General features: G+C 43.0%; 1 protein-coding gene across 17 annotated transcripts in view; it reads right to left on the bottom strand.

The window, feature by feature from the left end:
* Window positions 1-22,325, bottom strand: part of tanc2a (tetratricopeptide repeat, ankyrin repeat and coiled-coil containing 2a) — a 1,067,833-nt gene that overhangs the window by 49,256 nt on the left and 996,252 nt on the right. For all 17 annotated transcript variants that reach the window (XM_038778854.1, XM_038778853.1, XM_038778860.1 and 14 more), the window contains 4 exons: window positions 18,366-18,499; window positions 18,129-18,252; window positions 10,218-10,393; window positions 9,169-9,301 (listed from right to left, as the gene is read on the bottom strand). In XM_038778854.1, the coding sequence (XP_038634782.1) occupies window positions 9,169-9,301; window positions 10,218-10,393; window positions 18,129-18,252; window positions 18,366-18,499 (567 nt within the window). The remainder of the gene's footprint in view (window positions 1-9,168; window positions 9,302-10,217; window positions 10,394-18,128; window positions 18,253-18,365; window positions 18,500-22,325) is intronic.

Here is a 22,325-nt window from a genome sequence, read left to right as displayed (position 1 = left end):
TGTATGTAGAGATGTAAAATACAAGCACAAAATCATTGCACCAATTGTTTACACTTCCAGGAATTTGATCCAACATAGGCACAACTGAGATCGAGGTCCCCACATAAACCTAGAAACAACAGCAATGGTCTAGATTCTCTGATCCCACCTCCACTTCTACTTTTGGGGTTGTACATTTTAACCACCTGACACAAAATATGTTTACCAACAGTTAATGGTTAATTCTGGGTTTGGAAATGTGGCAGAGAGATCAGATTCATCTTCTTGTCACTAAAATTACAGCAAAATGTACAAGAACACTCAAAAATAGATGGGGTTGGAATACCGAAAAGGAAACCCCAGAAATATTATAAGGACAATTTACTAGTTAATGGATAACCAATTGAGTACCTATTGTGTTCAATGGAAGAATTCCATATGTTAACATCAACGGCAAACACAACCAACAATATAGTTGGAGTAAAGAATTGTTCATTCCCCTTCCCGTCCCCACCAAAGATCTAACAAAAAGATCAGTAACACATTTTATGAAGTCACCAACTTTCATTTCCCGAAATATCTGGATTTGAAAGCAGCAATTGTCTTTTCAGGTTTAATCTTGAAGTAAAAGGTTTTTCAGCAGCTTTCAGTGGAGAGAACACTTTACAACACCACAAAAATAAAGTCAACAATGATTGGGACAAGATTATCTATTTTTCGCTTGTTTCAGGAAAACGTTCTTGAAAACCTCATAGAAATCAAATTTGCACAGCCCTTGCATTGAATAACCAATGAAGGTTCCCTTTTTAATTTTCATTAGCTTAAACAGGTTGGTCTGCAACCAATTTGCCAACTTCCTATATATTGGCTTTATTCGGTCTATTTGCTACACTCCTGAGAAACAACTGTATTGCGGCATCTAAATAATAAATGGTTTCTTGAGAAATTCCAACACAATGTTTGATTATAGAAAAACAAATTCCAGCTCCATTCACTGCACTACAATTACAAGAATGATAACATGTTATCAAAGATGTCATACCATACAAACAGATTTAAATACACAATGTTAAATGTTTCCTCAACAAGGTTGAATAAAATGCCAAGCAAGATTTGACACTTTCTGTCATAAGGTTATGATCTAGGTTATCAAAATCTTCCAGAGATTTCAACATAGTCATTAATGACCATTACAACTAATAGTTAAGTTCTAATAGTTAAGTTTAGAGAAGCCTACTGAAGATTAAGATGATAGTTTAGGAAATGTTCAGCTGTATGAAGAAAGAGCAGTAGCCCAGTTTTGATTTCTGCGGAGATCTTCACACACCAGCTTTGTCAAACAGTTCCAAAGGCTGAATTGATGATGCATCCGAGAGTTCAGTGATGGAGACTTGTACTGGACACATACATCACTTTTACCATAAGTATCAAAGGCATACAGGCCAACAGGAATAAATCATTTTGATCCATACTGTAACCAATCAGGTGAGTAAAGAGTAGAAATTCATGGATAACTACCATCAACTGAACATCTACCTCCGAACTTGTGTGCTTCAACTCTCTTTTACACCTTTATGAGTAGCATAGCTTAGATTGAGAATTCAGCACAACGCAGAATCAAATCTCCATCAGTTAACTCTGTGACACTTTATTTCCATGTACGCGACCACTGAACAACTTTGACACTTTGACACGACCACTATGTTGTGGTGACCGCCCAATGGTAGGTATTCTGTTCATTTCTTCACGCTTCGTCTTGTGTGTTCGCCATCACTTGCTCGTTTGAGCTTCCAGTTTTCAATTTCAATCAGCAATATGACCATAGAAAAAAATACATGAGGTGGCTTCCCATTGCCGTCCTCACATGTGGACCTTCCCAAAGGGTCCTCTTTGGTGGTTTGGGGGCTGCAATTTGCAACAGACTTAAACTTGGGGAGGAGACATAACCCGCTATTCGTAAATAACTCATCAGGCCATCGAAGAACCTATGAAATCCGCATGGTTAATAAATATATTTTAGTAATATGACATGTATATACTGAAAAATTTATTTTGGATATTATGTGTCATGTGGCCGTTTACCCTTAGCTTGACATCTCTAATGTTCCACAGATATGATAATGGTTCAGATACAAAATATCTTGTATACAGAGTTCCTTGTTTACACAAAATGCTTACATCAGCAAGAAGAGGGAAAAGTAATAAGACAAACACTTTCTTTTATAGTCCCTTATTAAATATTTAGCTTTGATCTGGCCAGTTTTTGGTACACAGCTTATCTTTCACCTATATTTGTTAACCAGATGCAGTAATGTATTGCACATTCAAATGTTGATTCATATGTGAAGTATTAAACTCCAAAAGAATGTATTAAGCAGCAAACCTTCATGCAAAATGACATCACTGACAGTTATTTGATCAAACAAGCAACATAAAAAGTGTGAATGAGTAGTCACAGATGAAAGGCAAATGGATTTTCAAAGTAACATTTAGCAGTTAATGATATAGTCAGGGAAAAATGTAAAATTTCCTTTCAAAGATTTTGTTCTTTTTGTGTAAGTCAACTCACATCACAGAATGCATAATTCTGATTCATGCATAGAAATGAATGGGGTCTTTCCAATGTATTCCCATCATCAAGCATTTCGCATCCAGAGTCGTGGCAAACGATGAGGATGATACAAATTAACTGCAACAGGACATAGAAAGGCTCGCAGAATAGGCAGATAAGTGGCAGATGGAATTCAATGCAGGGAAGTGTGAGGGATGAATTTTGGCAGAAGGGATAAGGAGAGGAAATATAGACTTAAGGACGTAATTCTAAAGAATGTGCAGGGACAGAGATTTGAAGGTGGCAGGGCATATTTAGAGAGTATTTAGCAAAGCACATGAGACCTTGGGACGCATAAATAGAAGCACTGAGTACAAACAGGGAAGTTATGTTGAACCTTTTATAAAGCTTTGGCTAGATCACTCGACTACTGCATCACATTCAGAGCTCTGATCATCACACTATAAGTGAGTGTCCTTGATAGGGTGCAAAGGTTATTTACCAGAATTCTTTCAGAGGTTAGGTTGGAGATGTGGGACTGTTCTCCTTATAGTAAATGAGTTAGAGGGAAGATTTGGATAAGGGGGAATAAAGAAAAACTGTTTGCTTGATGGTACAAGGGCTAGTGGACAGAGACAGTGGACAGTTTTAGGCAAGAAATGCAGAGGAAGATGCGGCGAGTGGTCATGAACTGAACGCATGCCTTTGAGAGTACTGTAAGCAGAGATGAACAATGATTTCAAAATAAATTTCATATGTGCTTGGGGGCAATAATTTTACAAGCAATGGGGATAGAGTGAAGAAATGGAGCAGATTGGATTGCTCTGCAGAGATCTGGCATGGATTGATGGACTGAAGGGTTTCTTCTGTGCTGCAATGACTTTGATTTTGACAATGAATTAACTGCAGGGAGAGAACTTTCAGTTCAAATATAGTCGACATTGTACCAAATACAGTGTTAGTCCCTCTATTCTCTAGAAACCAGTACATTGTGTCTCCATGATGATCCAAGTCAACTACAGCACCTGCCAGCAAACTGTCCCTTCAAATATAAGGCAGATCTCCCCATCCTTCCCTGTCCTGAATACTGACACACTTGAGTGGGAAGATGCCAGAACTACCCAAATCTGCAAAAAAAGATGCAAATGTATCTTATGTAGGTGGTCGCTATGGGGTTAGTAATTGTCAGCTGAGAAGCTTCCTGCTTAATGTGAAGACCTAAAATGATGGGACTACTACAGAAGGCAAGTAACATATTAAAATATCTCCAGAAAGGTTCCCGTGCTTTTTCTTTTAAAAACAAAATAACTTACTTAGAAGGGAACAAGGCCAATAGGCTGAAAGGTCCTGTACATTGGAAGTACAACTACATTTACATTCATTTTCAACTCTGGTTCATTAACATTTTTTTCTGTTGCTGAATTAAAATTAAATTGGAACGGATATCAGTAATTCGTCAGGTAATTATCAGCATGGCAACATGTGACATGATTGAAAACTGCAAGTTTATTGTGATCTCTTCAGGAAACACCAATGCACAGTTGCGAATGCAGTTGAATAAAAAAAAGGTAAATAGAATTCTCCATTTTATATAGAGACATTGAACATAAAAACATTGCAGTCATGTTGAATTTATACAAGACTGCCTCGACCATATATTGCAGATGATGTCACGGTTCTGATTACCCATGGGAAAGATATTCAAAGCCATGGACAAGGTACAGCAAAGACTTACTAAGAATGATGGAAGGAGAGGTTGTAGTTCAGAAGAAATGTTCCAAAAGCTAAAACCTTTTTTACTGCAATAATGAAGGATAAGGAGAGAATCCAATAGAGCTTTCCACACAGTGAAAGTTTTTTTTTGGGGAATAGCAGTTGTTTTCTCAAAACACTTAGGACAATCTACAGAATAATGAAGGGTGAAGTGGGATGGCGCTCCCCCCCAACCCTGGCCACAAATACCGAGGAAATAATTCAAACAGGGGATGCTTTACCACAAGTGGCTTTAGAAACAGACAGTCACATGATTCGAAGGGGGATTGGATAAGTATTTGAAGAAGGATACAATGAAAAGGAGATTGGATTGAGAGCAGATAGCTCTAAGTAAATAGCTAGCATTGGCACAAGCCCAATGGGCTGAAAGGCCTCCTACTGCACAGTAAGTTATATGATTGTATTGAAAGCACCACTATTATTCTGACTAGGATACAGCATGTTTCAAGAATATGTAATTTTTCTTTACGTTAAATTTAAAAAAAAGAAAGACCAGTAGTGGCTCCCCAACAAGTAAATGAATGCACCTTATACTGTTGCATTGAGTCACAACATTGAGGAATGCCCCAGTTCTAATTTCTAATTAAATTCGTTTTTCTCCGCTGGCACAACACCGTGGTAAGACAATTAGCTGCACAAACCTGCTTTGAGGAGGGGCGAAGAGATAAGAAATACAAGTTCCCACCCGATTGCTGAGCTGAGACATTTGCTTATAAAGTGAGAGGAAAGGGTTAGGTTTGGTTGTGATTACCCCACTATCAAATACACGGAAAGCACTAATTTTCTGAGATTCTGGCGTAACATACAGGAGGACTGATAGTGCCGGTGAAAATACACCCTTGTATTAGTCATTACATTCAGGAAAATAAAGAGTAAAACTGTATGAAGTCAGGGTAAGATTGGCAAAGGGCAGTTGTCATTACAGTCTTGAATATAATGTCACACTTCAATCGAACACTCTGCAAAGGAGTGAAGATATCAATGAAACAAAGATCCCTGAAAATCCACTGTAAACCAGCATGAGTAAAGGTAATCTCAGTGAGTGGTCTGCTTTCCTGCTTACCAGTTTGAAGCAATATTCAAAGAGATTGAGGAGTTCCTCAAGGTGGAAGTGAAGTTATTGTTGACCGTGCAATCTTCCTTGGATCGGGATTCAGGCAATTTATAACGGAAGGGCTGCCTGGGTCATGACTTTCTAGCTTCATATAAAAGATTGATTGATTTTCACGTGCATGGGCTGTGGGTGTTCATTAAAAGTTTCTAGGATTCAATCTCAAGTTATTGAACTTTATTTTTTAATGATAATTTCTGGAAAAATGAGGTGGCATGAAGGTTCACACAAAACACCCTCTAACAGAGTTTAGGTTCTCCCAGATACCAGTGAATACACACAGGCATGAAGCAGGCCTGGTGTCAAATACCTAACTGGCATTTGCCCAAAGAACAGAGCTTATGAGGTATGATTAGAAAAACATGGACTCTTCACCTGTGAAAGATGCAAAGGGGGGGGGGGAAGAGTCCTGCAAAGGTGTACAAGTTACTAGGTGACGTAGAAAGTTTAATCATGAGCACTTAAAGCAGAGGACACAAGTACAAGTTGGGACAAGGCAAGTTCAGCTCTGACGTTAGCAACCAGTGCCTTCACAGAAAGTTTGATTAATATCTTGAATGGCCTCCTGGGCAAGATACTGAAGGCCCAATGTCTGGACTTATTCAGAGAGGCTGTCAGATGCTGTGATGAGAAGATCCTATGGAAAGATGGACTAAATGGCCTCCTTCACCTGTAGTTGTTCTTGTGTTCTTTACACAGTTTGTGTCATTTTTAGTTCTATTAAGTCCTGAATAAGTCTACAAAATATACTCTCCTAATCAACTAAAAAAAATCAAATCCATCATTCCATATCAGAAAGGTTTGAAGTTAACTGGATCCCGGAGGAAAAGAATAGTGTAGAAAGGAGACAATTTAGCAGAAAAGAAACCCTATGACAGCATAAAGATCAAGTAGCTGGAGCCAAGTATGTGGGCACCGATAATAGTTTTTGCATGTGGAGGCTTCAAAAAAGTAAAATTTGATGCAGCGACTGAAAGGATTAAACCTATGCTCTCTTGTAGCAATTATGAAAGAAGCTTGAGGGACTTGCCATAGTGTTGTGGAAATCATAATAAAGACAAATTCCTCGAGGTTTGATTTAAGGAAATTTATTTACATAAATATATTTGCGGAGAGAGTGTGTTCCAGCTGCAAAAGCTAGTGCACTGCACTCTGAGATTCGATTGAAGACAGCATGCTTTTATAATCTGAAGTAAACAGGCACGTATATATTAAAGAGACCTTGGAAAGTACGTATGATGAAATACGTAGTATGTATGTTCTTGCCCTTGGCTTTGTTATCTTTTGGAGGACAATGTGTTTTCATAATAAGGCCGAAACCAGAATATTTCAGCAGTTTTTCATTTATGTTAATTTCCCTTCCACACATAGCAGAATTAGATTCCAACCCCAATACGTGCCTATGGTAAGAGGGATTGTCCAACATAGATGTGATGCTAGAAAGAATGAACCTTCATCTGTATGGTTCCTTATCATACCCTGTGCATGTTTTGAAGCATGGTCACTGTTATGTAGTTTTTTTGTGTAGTCAGCTACAGCACGAGTAGCTTTCAGATTTACCCTGAAAATACTAATACACTTCTGGTGACTACAGACCTAATGTCCAAAAGACCATGTCATGTACTCAAAGGAAAACAGGGCTATCATTGCAGAAAATGTTTTTATTAGTATACAGCAACAGAAATAATGTGTTAGTAAGTCAACAAATACATAAAAGTACAGAAAGCTAATGACAGAAGGACAGAAATCTGATGATCTCGTGGATCTAATGTTTCTGGAACAGGCAGTTGGTTTCCATCCACATTCTCACCATGGTGTTAAGCATCAGATCAGATTATACTGAAGGAAGTAATAAGATCAAAGAAGTGTCCAAACTGCTATCCAAGGGCCGTGTGAAGCCCTCAAGGTCTGGGTAACTCAGCTCTAAAAGCCCAGAAATTTAGTTCTATTTGTGCTCATATTTCTTACTTGTTGGTTTGTCTTTTTCAACTTTGTGGACCTGCAGATTTGAAGAGGATGTGCCTAGTACTGTTAAGATATTGGTAGATAACTTTTGTATCGGTCTCATGATTTCTTGTTCTCAACAAGTCAATCGGAACATAGATTTGAACTTCATACATGGCCCTTAAAGCTGCATACCGATGCATACCTGAAGCTTGGACACTTTTGTTCATGAGTAAAATAGCGACAGGAGGTTGTAAACAGGCAGGAATGTAAATATATGTCATGAGAGCATAAGGCCGGAAAAGCAAACAATATCGAAGAAAACTGGGAACTGTCACCGTCCCCAGAACCATGTCTCTTTAAATCATCTTCCTCCTAGGGATGTTAGTCAGTTCACAGCAAAGTAAAACATTCTCGTTTCTCTTCACTCTGAACCACTTCTAAAATGCTTAGGAATTTAAGACATTACAGCCAATCCAAACTAAAGTTTTATTAGCAAGAATTCAATATGTCCAATATATTTTATTTTGGATTCAAAATCTAATTTAATATAAAAACTGATCTGCAACCTTGATAACTTTCAGAAGGCAGACAATACTCTATACATGTTTATACAATCTAGGGTTTTTGAAGCGTTTTTTCCAATGGTGTCATGTAAGCTGCCACTAAGTGGCTTTATTTGTATTTTCTGACTGTTCCTCCCAACTTCAGAACGAAGCACTGTATTCACACTGTCCCAGCAAAATGTAACAGCTGGGAATTTCACATGTAACCATCCAGAAAAGTCGTCTTCAATTATGGTGAATGTGACATGAATTGAAAAGGTTCTGCTCAGATTACACTTTAACCGGTTCCATTCACATTGGCTTCCTTTCACTTGGCCTCTAACTGTTCTTTCATTTTATCTACAGCAACATGTGTGGAACTTTGTTTTGCTGCAGCAGCGCAGTTTCACTGAGATTCTTTCCTGCGCCAATAGATATTTATTCACATGCTATGGGTGGCATGTGGACATGAGAAAATAATACAGGAAGATTGATATCTCAAAACAATTACTTATAAATTGGAAAATGAAAGCTTTGAGACTTCTAGAAACCTATCCGTCGCTGTTTTAATTCCCAGTAGTGATTTTCATGGTTCTGAATAGAAGAGGTTCATTTGGACTCAGCTGACAAATATTAAGGTTCAAAACTGTGCTTTTATATGCACAGGTCTTCTGAACAGATATCTTGATCCAAAAATCCCAATTATATTAATCCAGTTATCAGATTATGCTGCTGTACTTGTTTCAGGTATAAAGTTTAAGATAAGCTAGCATCCTATTTATCTTTCTAATTTCAAGCCGACAAATAAGCTCCTCTAGGCTTCACGTCACAGCATGCCAGACTGGTGTGGAATATCAGCATCTATATATCGTCATGTTTTACGATGTTGAAATAACTTCAAGGTCAGTGCACTGTATATTACAATAAGATGCATGAAATTGGAGTCTAATTTTGCGCTGATGAAATTATGATCACGGGTTACTTTCAAATGTGACACCAAAGGCTGTAGATGTTGCTCCATATTAATGTTTCCAAGATAGAAAAGCAATCTATGAATATTAAATTAATGGTATTTGAATGAATGATTCTAAAAATGTATGTAGTGACTCATTGAAATATCTCCTGCAGAAGTGAATAGAAATTTACTTTGCCCCATAAAAGACAATTTCAAACCGAGTCTTCCACTTTTAATGAAAAGCGATTCTTTTCTGATAACTCAAAAGGCATTCATTGCAGGGTGGGGGGACTGTCTCTCAGAGGCCTACCTATCTTGGCTCCTTTCTTCAAGAGAGTGACCACCACGGCTGTATTGCGGCACCCCACTGCTCTATCCAAGGGTCTCATGCCACTGTAGTCCACATGTTCAATCATTGCTCCATGATCCACGAGATACTGCACCTAATGTGAGAAAAAATACATATCAAGGACTTAAATAGCCTCGTTAATCTTAGATCCAGCATCTATCAATTTGGTCAGTAATAGAAGGAGGATACACAGGCATCATGTCAGGAAAATATACATATATATTATATATGTATATCTTTTATAGTCCTGATAATTCTCAATTTTCCTTGCCAGAATCAAGAAATTAATGGGCAAGAGGAATGAGAAATATATAGATAATGGTAGAAGCTGGAGTCAAAAACCTCTCAAAAATATACAGCGAGTGGGGACATACAAGGAAGAGTAACTGAACATCTTGATGCCACCCCTTCCACAAACATTCAATCCCTCCACCACTGATGTAAAGTGGCAGCAGTGTGTACCATCTACAAGATGCACAGCATGAAAAAACATAATACATTGACCACTCCATAGCTTTAGAATATCACTCCATAATCTCTTCTACTCAAAAACATTAAAATGTTTGCAACCATTTTAAAGTCACTCAAATTGGTGATCCGACGAAACAGTAGGTGCTGTTAATTCTCAAATTTAGATCACATTTCTTTACTAAGCCAGAGAGCTTTATAAGGTTTTGCTTCCATGACACAATACATAGCTAAACAGTGATGGGTAGCATAAAAATATTATTATCTTTAATATCCAATGAAGATACTTTTCACAGATAAAAGGAGGTATCCATTTTTACAGTTCTGTCTCATTAGATACTTGAAAACAGGTTAGTAGGATTTGACATTTGAGAAAAACAGACGAGAATCCAGCCAGTGTTGATTTCCATGCTTTTATCCCTCCACACTAGCTTTGTTGTCGGAAGAGGGAACGGAGAGAAAAATTCTGGGATGCCAAAAGAAACTACAATGAACATTTTTACCATAGAAACCTAAATTATTTACATGTCTGAGATACTTACGACATCTGCATCACCATAAAATGCAGCAAGATCCAGAGGTGTCCGTCCATTTTTATCTGCATGATCTGTGGCAGCACCTCTTTCCACTAAAGACTGAACCACTGGCAAGTGACCCTTCAGACATGCCCAACTGAGGGCAGTTAATCCCTCTTTATCCATCAGCGAAAGTGCTGCTCCTGTAGAACATAGTGAACACACAATTGAGAGATGTGTGGCATCCAGCAGACATCTTGTCTTCATTCATCATTGACAGTGTAAAACACACTTATGAATATTTGTACAACTTCAGATTCTGAAACACTAACATATACTGGACACTGCAGGCCTATTCAGAAAAACAAATTAATTAAGGAAACATGCAGAACCTTTCTGGAGCATGTCTGCTCATCTCCCTTACAAAGGCACTGATTATTAACTTCCTTTTCAGGCCATTCAAAAATTGATCTGGCTCTTTGGTTAATGGAATGTTTATAATTAACATGCCTTACTCTTACAAATAAATTACTCCATTTCAGGAGAGTTTGCAGATACTACAATTACAGAGGGCATACTTTCGGACGGAACTTCCTGGGCATGGGATGGTAGGCAGCGAGGGCTGTAAAATTCGGTGCCATGCCAGTCTACCCACTCCAGCTGCAATTTTACCACTTTGTTGAGACTGCTAGGATAGAATATTGTGGACTTAGCCCCTGGTGAAGCAGCAGTACCATTTTTGGGTTGGCAATCCAACCACCTTTCTGCTTGAATTTTGCAGGGCAATCAATTGAGAGGCTACTTCCAAGATTGATGTCCATGGTAAATAGTAGAGATTGAGGTTTTAGAAGCCCAAATGAGGGGTATGTATTTAAAGCAACAAGCACAATGTCATCACTGTGTTGTGTGGGCTGCTCATTTGCATGAACAAGCACTGGAGGATAATAAGGTGGCAGATGGCGAAGGCCAGCCACTCGATTGACAGACACATCACTCGAGGTAACGTTGGAAGAAGTGCGCGCATAAACAGGTGCCTTTCCGAAGATGGCAGGGGGTAGGTGGCCAGCCAGCCTCACTAAACAGACATGGTTGGACTTGCAGAGGAGCTGAGCTTTCAGAGTGTGGTTGAAGCAGGTTGAGCCAGTAGTGCAGGAAACAGAGGGCAGCACAGTATCACAGTTGGTAGCACTGTTGATTCACAGCTCCAGGGTGCCACGTTCGATTCCCAGCTTGGGACATTGTCTGTGCAGAATCTGCATGTTCTCCACATGTCTGCATGGGTTTCCTCCAGGTGCTCCGGTTTCCTCCCACAAGTCCTGAAAGACGCGTTGTTAGTTATTTGGACGTTCTGAATTCTCCCTCAGTGTACCCGACCAGTGGAGTGCTAATATATGGCTGCAGCTTGTCAGCCTCTCGAGTGCCAATCCTGACCCCGGCAGATCGGATACCGTTTTTCATTGGAATTAATCGTGTTCCACTTGGCGCCGGTGCTATTAATGGATTTGGAATTCCTCCGGGACTGGCGCCGGTTTAGTTGTCATAGAAGTCCACTGATTCAGTCCCGGTGTCAACACTTAAGTTTCTGAAATGGAGAATTCTGCCCCAGGGCTCTCTGACTTTTCTCACTGCAGCAGAGCCAACAAGTGGGGTTGGAATGCCATGGGATTGGAAATTGTGGAAAAGGGTGGCAGCAGTACGATGGATGGCCAATAAATGTTATTATAAAAGCCAGTATATCCCGGAAATGAATTTTTAAAAACTGCACGTCGTTCTGCTGATGTTTCTGGAGGCACCTCAGTAGGAGCAGACCGCTACGGCTGATTATCCTCTTCCTTCTCCTTCCCCAAGGGTGCATAGTGCAATACTCATGGAGGGTCATATTAGGGTGCAGTTCAACTGTGATCGAGGTGCCACAACCAGATCTGCAGGAGATTCGTGGCCTACTTGATGGTGATCACAATGAAGACATGACAGCAGCTGTATCATTTATGTGCCTCTTTTGCATGTTAGTGTCATGGTGCATTCCTCTCGTGGACATCCTTTGTCGCCCAGGAGACACTGGTAAGAGGATCTTTGACATAAACAGTAAAGAATCCTGAAACAAGCTCAGGCTGAGCACATTGTGACAAATCCCAAATAATCTTGCACACATGATCAAAGATCGGTATGGGAGAAGTGGGTTTTGATTCATTTGACACTGGTACCAGTAGTGGGAAAAGAGGGTTGTACCGTCGGAATGGCCTTCACCTGATCCGTATTGATATCAGTTTCCTAGTAAATAGTATATCCAGAACTGTAGAAAGAGCAGTAAACTAAATAGAGAGGTGGGAAGTGGAAAGACTTAATGTGAGGGGAGATTTGTAAAGTTAAAGAGAAAGGACAAGGAAATAATGCAGGGTAAAGGTAGCCAGAGTGTATCAGGAAGGCAGAAGGCATACAAACATTAGAATGTACTAGCAGGGAAGTGGTGACGTAGTGGTATCGCCAATGGACTATTGTGATCCAGAAGCCCAGGGAATTGCCCTGGGGGACCTGGGTTCACATCCTACCACGGCAATAAAAATCTGGAATAAAATGTCTAATAATGACCATGAAACCATTGTTGATCGTCATAAAAAAACATCTGGGGCGGAATTCTCCGACCCCCCACAGGGTCGGGGAATCGCCCGGGGCCGGCATAAATCCCGCCCCCGCCGTGGCCGGAATTCTCCGGCACCCGGGAATTGGTGGGAGCGGGAATCACGCTATGCCGATCGGCGTGCCCCCCGCAGCGATTCTCCGGGCCGCGATGGGCCGAAGTCCCGCCACTGACAGGCCAATCCCGCCGACGTGGTTTAAACCACCTCTGTGCCGGCGGGATTGGGCCCCCGGGGTCCTGGGGGGGAGGAGGGGGGGGGGCGCGGGCCGATCGGACTCCGGGGGGTGTCCCTACGGTGGCCTGGCCCGCGATCGAGGCCCACCGATCGGCGGGCGGGCCAGTGCCATAGGGGCACTCTTTTTCTTACGCCGCCGCCACAGCGGAGGCAGAAGAGACCCCCTTCAACGCGCATGCGCTGGTGGTGACGTCAGCGGCCGCTGACGCCCCGGCGCATGCGCGGACCGGCGAAGGCCTTTCGGCCAGCCCCGACGCCGGGTGGCGTAGCGCCTACGGCTGTTGGCGCCAGTTTTGGCACCATTGGCGGAGCAGGACCCACTCCTGCACGGGCCTAGCCCCTAAAGGTGCAGAGAATTCCGCTCCTTTGGGGAGTTCCGACGCCGGAGTGGTTGGTGCCACTCCGCTACGCCAGGACCCCCCGCCCCGCCGGGTAGGGGACAATTGCATCCCTGGTTCACTTTAGGGAAGGAAATCTGCCATCTAACCTGGTCTGGCCTTCATGTGACTTCAGATCGACAGCAATGTGGTTGACTCTTATGGCCTAGAAGTAACAAATGCTGGCCCAGCCAATGTCACCCATACCCCATGAACGAACAAAACAAAATTAGTGGAGTTCCATAGGGATTAGTGTTGGGGGTCCCAACTGTTTACTATTTCTCTAAATGGCTTGTATTGCAGCCAAATTTGCTAACAATACAAAAATAGTAAGTTGTGAGGAGGGTGCAAAGAGTCTGCAAAGCGTACAGAGCATTGGTGAGATCACACCAAGTGTATTCTATGAAGTTTGGTCTCCTTACTGAAGGAGAGATATATTTGCATTGGAAGTGGTTCAGAGAAGGTTCACGTGGCTGATTCCTGGGATAAATAGGTTGTCTTTTGAGGAAAGGTTGAGCAGATCCGGCCCTTACTCATTGGTGTTGATAAGAATGAGAGGTGATTTTATTGAAACACTAAAATTCTGAGGGGGCTTGGTGCGGTAGATGCTCAGAGGACTTTTCCCTCGTGGAGATATTTAGAAACGGGGGTCCAGTTTAATAATAGTCTCCCATTTAAGACTGAGATGAGGAGACATTTATTCTCTCAGAAGGTCATTAATCTTTGGGATTCTCTTCCACAGAGAGTAGTGGAGACTCGGTTACTGAATATATTCAAGCCGCAGAATTTAGATCAATAAAAGGTGTCAAGGGTTTTCGGGGATAGACAGAAAAGTGCATTTAAAGCCACCATCGGATTATCCATGATCTTACTGAAAGACATAGCAGCCCCGAGGGACAAAATAGCCTTCTCTTGCTCTTATTTCTTATGAATCAAATCTCTTTTGTAGTCAGATACTGTACGAATTTAACAATGAACGAGTGGAATTTCTTCCTATTCACGAATGCCCTTGGATGCATCTTAATGGCCACATTGGTTGAGTCATCTGCCCTCTGCACCTGAGGGAATCCCACCATGGAGGCAAATTCCACAGCCCTCTGAGCCTGACTGGCTGCATTTAATAATGGGGTCACAGAATTTACAGTGCAGAAGGTCATTCGGCCCGAGTCTGCACCAGCCCTTGGAAAGAGCACCCTACTTAAGCCCAGGCCTCCACTCTATCCCCGTAACCCAGCAATACCACGTAATCTTTGGATACTAAGGGTCAATTTAGCATGGCCAATCCACATAACCTGCACACCTTTGGACAGTGGGAGGAAACTGGAGCGCCCGGGGGAAACCCAGGCAGACACGGGGAGAAAGTGCAAATTCCACACAAACAGTGACCCAAGGCAGGAATCAAACCCGGTCTCTGGTGTTATGAGGCAGCAGTGCTAACTGCTGTGCCACAGGGCCACCCAAAGAAGAAATCAATACCTGCCTACCAGAGATATGAATGTGGTAACTTCTGAGGATTCTTCATCGAGTGGGAACTGCCAGAACCCACATTTCACACCCAGGTTTCTGGAAAAAGTCCAGAATTGAACCTGGGACCCTGGAGCTGTGAGGCAGCAATGTTAACCACTGTGCCACCCAAATAATCTTTATTAGTGTCACAAGTAAGCTCACATTAACACTGCAATGAAGTTACTGTGAAAATCCTCCAGTTGCCACACTCTGGTGTCTGTTGCATTTGTGGAAAATATGATACCGTCAGACGCCCTCTCGTTCAGGGCATACGTCACCTGCATTCTGCAGTTTTGGAGGTTGATTATGAAGTTCGACACGTCTGGAGCAGAGGCCTGGCAGGAACTAGCAGCATAAAGTTTCAGGGTGACTGTGACCTTCACTGCTCCAGGCATTGGAGGTCTACCTGCTCATTGAGGCCCGAGGTCATCATCCAAAAGGCTGCATATATCTCTGAGCATCTGCCATGAGAAGGGTCACCTTCTGCTGCACCACTGCTCTGAAAGATTATGAAAGCTGGGTCTTTCTAGTGAGGGTAAAACCTTCTGCCTTCTGTCCCTCAGTCAATGCCTCTGTACTGCTCTCCTCTCTGTGAGTAAATGTACTGCTTGCCCTGTTGCTCCTCCTCTGGGCACTGAATAGGTGGACCCCCATGTCTTGGTACGCCATTTAATTCAGCAGTCTGTACAGGCAAGTGGGCCTGGTAGCTATGTTGGTGCAAGGCACCTGAATTGACACCCACAACACTTGTTATATCACCCATCTTAGAAAGATGATTCCTCAATACCAGGTCTCTGGTTATGCGAGACATCGTTCTTGCTGCTTGTTTCCTTTAGACAGATGACGGCATGTCAATTTCAATGGGCAATAGCTTCCCATTGTGTAGCGTCCTCAGCCACGTTGTCGAGGTGCTCATGTAGCTTTGGGCCTGTGCAGTTTGTAAAATTTAATTGGGACGGAAAATTTCGAACTACCTGTCCTTTTAATCACCTTAATTGACTATTTGCTAATGCCAGATGGGTAGCTGCTGCCAGTAAAAGTGTAAACAGGCGGGAACATGTTATGGAACCAATTTATAAGTACCCCCTCTCCAAAGCCACCTTCAAGCGGTTGGGAAGATTCCAGCACGAATACCCTCGATGAAATAGCACCAAGTTCCTTTTGCTGAATATATTTACTTCAAGAGTTGCTCCCTTGACTGCTGACCTTCAATCATTGCTGGTCATTTTCCCCCTTTAACCTACAGAATTCATGTCCATTTTAGTCCTCAATGATTTCCTCGCCAACTTACTGAGCCTCTAACATGGCACATGATGTGCCACCTGGAAAGAGCTATTGCAAGCATGAAATGTTTTTTCATTGATATTTTAACTGCCCCAATGAACTGCATGAACCCCCAAAGGGTTCGCAACCTCTCTGTCAACCAATTCCTGTGAAAGGTGGGAAGGTGTTGGAAACACCTGTCTGATGACATTCTTCCCAATTTTTCCAGCCTGCTTGGTCCACCTCTACCAGTTTGGAAAACCTCCAGTCTTATTGTCTGAGAAACATTGCTTAAGCTGAGAGGTACTGGATGAAAGGGATTTATTGCAAATTAGGGCACCAGCAGAAAGATTTGGAAGGTTTCAAGTTAACGGAGAGTATAATGCAGGGGTGGGCAAACTTTTCCGTGCAAGGGCCGCATTCAGAAATTCACAATTCACAAAGGGCCGCATAGTATATTAAGTAAAATAATTACTTCACCCGGTTATGATTGTGGGCGCGTCATATAGAACATGGAACAGTACAGCACAGAACAGGCCCTTCGGCCCTCGACGTTGTGCCAAGCAATGATCACCCTACTCAAGTCAACGTATCCACCTATACCAGTAAGTAACCCAACAGCCCCCCCACCCATTAACCTTTTAAAAAAAATTTAAAAAAAAAAAAAAAAATTTTTTTAAAAAAAATTTTTTTTTTTTTTTTTTTTAATGACTTGGTGGGCCGCAGAAATACCTTTGGCGGGCCGCATGCGGCCCGCGGGCCGTAGTTTGCCCACCCCTGGTATAATGTATAAGGGCTGGCAGGGAATAGTCTTATCTGGAGGTCACAATGACACCAATGAAGGTTCCAGCAGCACATACACTGAGGGGGAAGTCAGCAATATTATGGAGGTGGAATAGGCAGTTTTAGATATGATATGCTACACGGTCAACAGCTGATTGCAGGGTCAAACAATATACTAAGGTTACAAACAGGCTGATTCCATCTCTGACAGCTGCAGGGAGAGGGATGGAATCACTGACTTGAGAACAGTATTTTGTAGTGGGGACTGAAGATGATGGCTTCAGTTTTCCCAATATATACTTGGGAGGAAATATCTGTTCATCTAACACTGGGTATTGGACAAGCAGTCTGACAATTTCAAAACAGTGGTGAAACCGAGAGGGGTGATTGTGAGGCAGATCTTGTTGTTGTCAGGCACATGTGGAAACCGGCACTGTTTTTGAAGGATGTCATCAAATGGTAGCATGTAGATAAAAAATAAGTACCAGAGGTAATGGTGTGTGAGTGGAACAGAAGCTACTGGAGGTGATTCTCTGTTCTTGATTAAATAGATAAGAATGGACCAGGCAAGTGCAGTCCCACCCAGCTAGGTGATATTGATAGGCGTTGAGGAGGATGATATGGTTAACCATGTCCAAGTGCTGCAGACAGCTTGAGAAGGACAGAGTGATAGCTTACCTTTGTCACAATTGTATTTGATATCATTTGCGACTTTGATAAGTTTTGTACTGTGTCAGGGTGGCAACCTGATTGGAGCGATTCAAACATGGATTTGGGAAGCAACAAAACATTTGGGAACCCCACAAATCTATTCTCCAACTTGGAGCTCAACACAGTTTGGTATGAATCAACCTTGATGATCAACATAGGGCAAGATTTTCCAACCCCTCTCACCAGTGGGGTATTCTGGTCCAGCCAAAGTCGACCCCTCGTGCGGGTTCCCCAGCAACAGGACGAGTGTGCCACACAAAAGCCCATTGACTTTGGCAGGACTGAAAGATCCTGCTCGTGGCCAATGGCTTGTTGCATCCACTGGAGAAAACCTGGACCATACTTTCACATCAACATTTTTGTACTTAAAAATTTGAAGAATTATTAAAGATTGATATTTGAAAATGTCAATTCCTGAAGCTAACCTTGAGCAAGCAAGAACTCCACTGTATCCAGGTGTCCTTCAGATGCCGCCATCATTAGAGGGGTCCTACCCTGCTTGTCTGCCATATTCACATCTGCACCATGAGTTAACAGCAAATCCACGATCTAAAAATACATACAATATGGACCATTTAGAAGCAGTTATTGAAAACAATTTTAGAAAAATCGAACGATAAGAATTCTCATAAATGGGTAAGAGTCTGATGTAATCAGCTCACCTGCCAGTGTCCTTGTCTCACAGCACTGAACAGTGGGACAATCCCACGTCGGTTGGACTGTGACACTGCTGCTCCTTGTTCCAATAGCAATCTGCACACTTCCAGCTTGCCTCGTCCAGCTGCAGCAGTCAGCGCTGAGAACGGACAACCACATAATTTCAGAAATGCAGAAAGATTCTGCAGAATACATCAATCCAACCAATCTATCCCAGAGTTTGAAAGATTTCAGCCCCACCTCCCCTCCCTTCTTGTCATATTGCTCAATTCATTCACCTTCTGGAAACATCAGCTTGCTTCCCGAAATGTCTTCCATTATTTATTTGATGTAGAGATGCCGGGCTTGGACTGGGGTGAGCACAGTAAGAAGTCTTACAACACCAGGTTAAAGTCCAACAGGTTTGTTTCAAATCACTAGCTTTTGGAGCACTGCTCCTTCCTCAGGTGAAGGGAGGTGCAGCTCTCTGAAAGCTAGTGATTCAAAACAAACCTGTTGGACTTTAACGTGGTGTTGTAAGACTTACTATTATTTACTTGAACAGACTTCATGGTAATGTATTCCTCTTTAAAGAAAAATATTCTGCCCAACTATCTGTCTCATTCCTAATTTTTAAAAAACTTTTGTAGTTTGTCACTTTGATCCCCTTACCACAGTAAACCAAAATTCTTGGATTAACTTCCAATCCTCTTCATGTTCACCATTTCGATCACTTAGTCTCCTCTTTTTTAAAGAAAATAAGCTCAATTAACTTTCTCTCATAGCTTAAATTCCTGACACCCAGAACCACCTGCATTGCTCACTTCTGTACCTTCCATGAAGAAAATCTATTTGATTAAGAAAAGAGGTTTACAACATACCCCAGGGTCTATCACCATAAATAAGTCTTCTTCAGAATTATACAACAAAACACTTCACAAAAGTGATATTACTACCATTGAGTAACAAATGCATTTTTACATCTGAGTTACATGTTTTCTACATGTTGCCAAAAAAAACCCACATTGTTCTGATAGTTGATAATGGAGTGAAAGTGATCTCTTTGGCTGGGAGAACATTAAAATGGCAGTATTTTCCATCTGCCCTAGAGGTACTGCCAATTTTGCAGGAAAGCTAGAGGTTGTGGCAATAGTGAATATGATAAAAATAGATAGAGAGGAGGCACTAAAACATTCATAGTCCCCAAAGTAGAAAAGTCACCTGTTCCAAATGGGATGCACACAAGGTTATTGAGAAAAAGAGTGGAAATTACATAGGCTCCAGCCACAATCTATCAATCCTCTTAGGTTTGGGGAGTGGTGCCACAGGCCTTCAGGACTGCAAATGTTAAAGTCTTGTTTTTAAAAATGGAGATGGATAAACCCAGAAGCTACAGACTAATCAGACTACCATCAGTGGTACAGAAATTGTTAGTTTAGGAACAACATTAATTAACACTTGTAAAAATATGGGCTAGTTGATGGAAGCTAACATGGATATGTTCAAGGTAAAACCTAATTGGCAAACTTGAATATTTTATTTGATGAAGTAACGTAAATAATGGATGAACACAGGCACTTAACAAGCACCACACAACAGACCGGTTAGCAAAACTAGGGAATACTGATTAAAACAATAGTGGCATCATGGATAGTAAAAGGAATGGGACAAGAAGCAGAGTGGTGATGAGTGACTGATTTTGAGGTGGTGGGCGAGGTTGGGGTGGTATTAGGACCACTGCTTTTTTTAATACACATTAATGGCCTGGACATGGGTATTGAGGATGTCATGGGACTTTGAAATGTCGAAAACAATGAAGGTGAAGTAACAAACATCAGGAGGACAAAGACAGACTGATGAAATGGGCAGACTCATGGATTCAGGGCCGGGATTCTCCCCTACTCGGCGGGGCGGGGGGTCCCGGCGTGTCGGAGTGGCGTGATCCACTCCAGCGTCGGGCTGCCCCAAAGGTGCGGAATTCTCCACACCTTTGGGGGCTAGGCCCGCGCCGGAGTGGTTTCCACTCCGCCAGCTGGCGTGAACGGCCTTTGGAGCCAACAGCATGTGGTGCATATGCTGGAGAAGTTGATGGGGTAGGGGCCTTTGATCGGCGCTCAGGAGGAGCTGAGGTGGGGAAGACACTGAGGGTGATGGTGCTGTGGCTGCGTCACGTTTTGGATAAGTAAAAGATCCTATGATGGGTGAGGCAGACCAAAAAGTGTACCTGGGGAGGGAGTGAGCTGTGGGTCTACCAAGACCTGGGTGCGGAGTTGGTGAAGAGAAGGGCCAGGATCAACTGGATAAAGGGTGTCCTCTTTGAGAAGAGAGTGAAGTTTGGAGTTTTATACCCGGCCCACCTGTGGGTGACATTCCATAATAATAATAATAATAGAAACAGGAGCTCTATTTCGACACGCCAGAGAAGGAGACGGACTTTATGAGGGACAATGGACTGGGAGGAGTATGAGGACACTGAACTTCGGAGGAGATTTGTGTGCTTTGTAAAGTATCTGCGCATTCAGGGCCAGATCTTGACGGGGAGCAGTATGGCGAGTGTGCCTTTTTTCACGCTTTGCTGGCATTTGGGATGATCGGGCAGGGAGGGGGGAGATCTGGAGGGAGCACGGTAGCACAATGGGCAGCACAAGTGGCTTCACAGGGCCAGGGTCCCAGGTTCGATTCCCCACTAGGTCACTGTCTGTGCGGAGTCTGCACGTTCTCCCCGTGTCTGCGTGGGTTTCCTCCGGGTGCTCCGGTTTCCTCCCACATTCCAAAGATGTGCAGGTTAGGTGATTTGGCCATGATAAATTGCCCTTAGTGACTAAAAAGGGTAGGAAGTGTTATTGGGTTACGGGGATAGGGTGGAAGTGAGGGCTTATGTGGGTCGGTGCAGACTCGATGGGCCGAATGGCCTCCCTCTGCACTGTATGTTCTATGGAGGATGAGAAGTTGGAGGTCTTGGCTGGGGCCCACCATACTAGCTGGGCGGGCTAGCTAATGGGAGTGAAGTGGGTGGATCGCCATGAGAAAGGTTTTGATGGGGGGTGGGGACAGGAAGGAGGAAATTTGTTTGTTTTTTTGTTCACGGGTAGGGGCGGGGGGGGGGGGGGGGGGGAAGGTTGCTGGCGAGGGCGTGGTTTGTGTGACGCAGTTGGGAAGGGATCGATAGCGGTGGACATCCGAGAGTGGATCTGGAGGGGTGCGTTTCACGGGCTGGCTCAAAAAGGGGTATGGTTGATCAGTAGGGGAGCCCTCTTGAACAGGCTGGTCACGTGGAATGTGAGGGGGTTGAATATACCGGTTAAACGGTCACGTGTTTTCACGCATCTGAGGAATCTGAAGATGAAAGTGGCAATTTTGCACGAGACGCACCTGAAGTTGGGGGATCAGATGAAGCTGAGAAAGGGATGGGTGTGACAGGTGTTTCGTTCAGGACTAGCTATTAAGATTAGGGGGGTGGCGATGTTGGTCAATAAGAGGGTTGCGTTTGAGTTGCAGAGCATTGTGGCCGATCCAGGGGGTAGGTATGTGATGGTCAACGGGAAGCTGGAGGGGATGCCTGTGGTTCTGATAAAACGTTTATTCTCCAAATTGGGATGACGTGGAGTTCATGAGGTGGGTGTTGGGGACGATTCTGGACCTGGACTCGCATCAGTTGATTATGGGGGGTGATTTCAATATGATAATAGATCCGAGCTTGGACCGGTCGAGTCCCAAGTCATTGAGGGCGCCAGCGGTGACGGGAGAGCTGAGGGGGTTCATGGAGGGCATAGAGGCTTGTGAACCCCTGGAGGTTTGGGTGACAAACAAGTTTTCATACTTCTCCCATGTGTACTCCCGGATTGATTTTTTTGTGATGGACAAGGCGCTGCTGGCAGTGGTGTTCGACTTGGAGTATTCCGCGATTGTGGTTTTTGGCCACACGCCGCGTCGGGTGGCTCAGGGGGGCCCAACGGCCACAGTGGAGGCTGGACGTAGGGTTGCTG

The sequence above is a fragment of the Scyliorhinus canicula genome, chromosome 19 (assembly GCF_902713615.1).
Source record: "Scyliorhinus canicula chromosome 19, sScyCan1.1, whole genome shotgun sequence".
NCBI classification, from domain to species: Eukaryota; Metazoa; Chordata; class Chondrichthyes; order Carcharhiniformes; family Scyliorhinidae; genus Scyliorhinus; species Scyliorhinus canicula.
The sequence above is the reverse complement of the archived record's forward strand: the minus strand, read 5'-3'. Positions and strand labels throughout refer to the sequence as shown.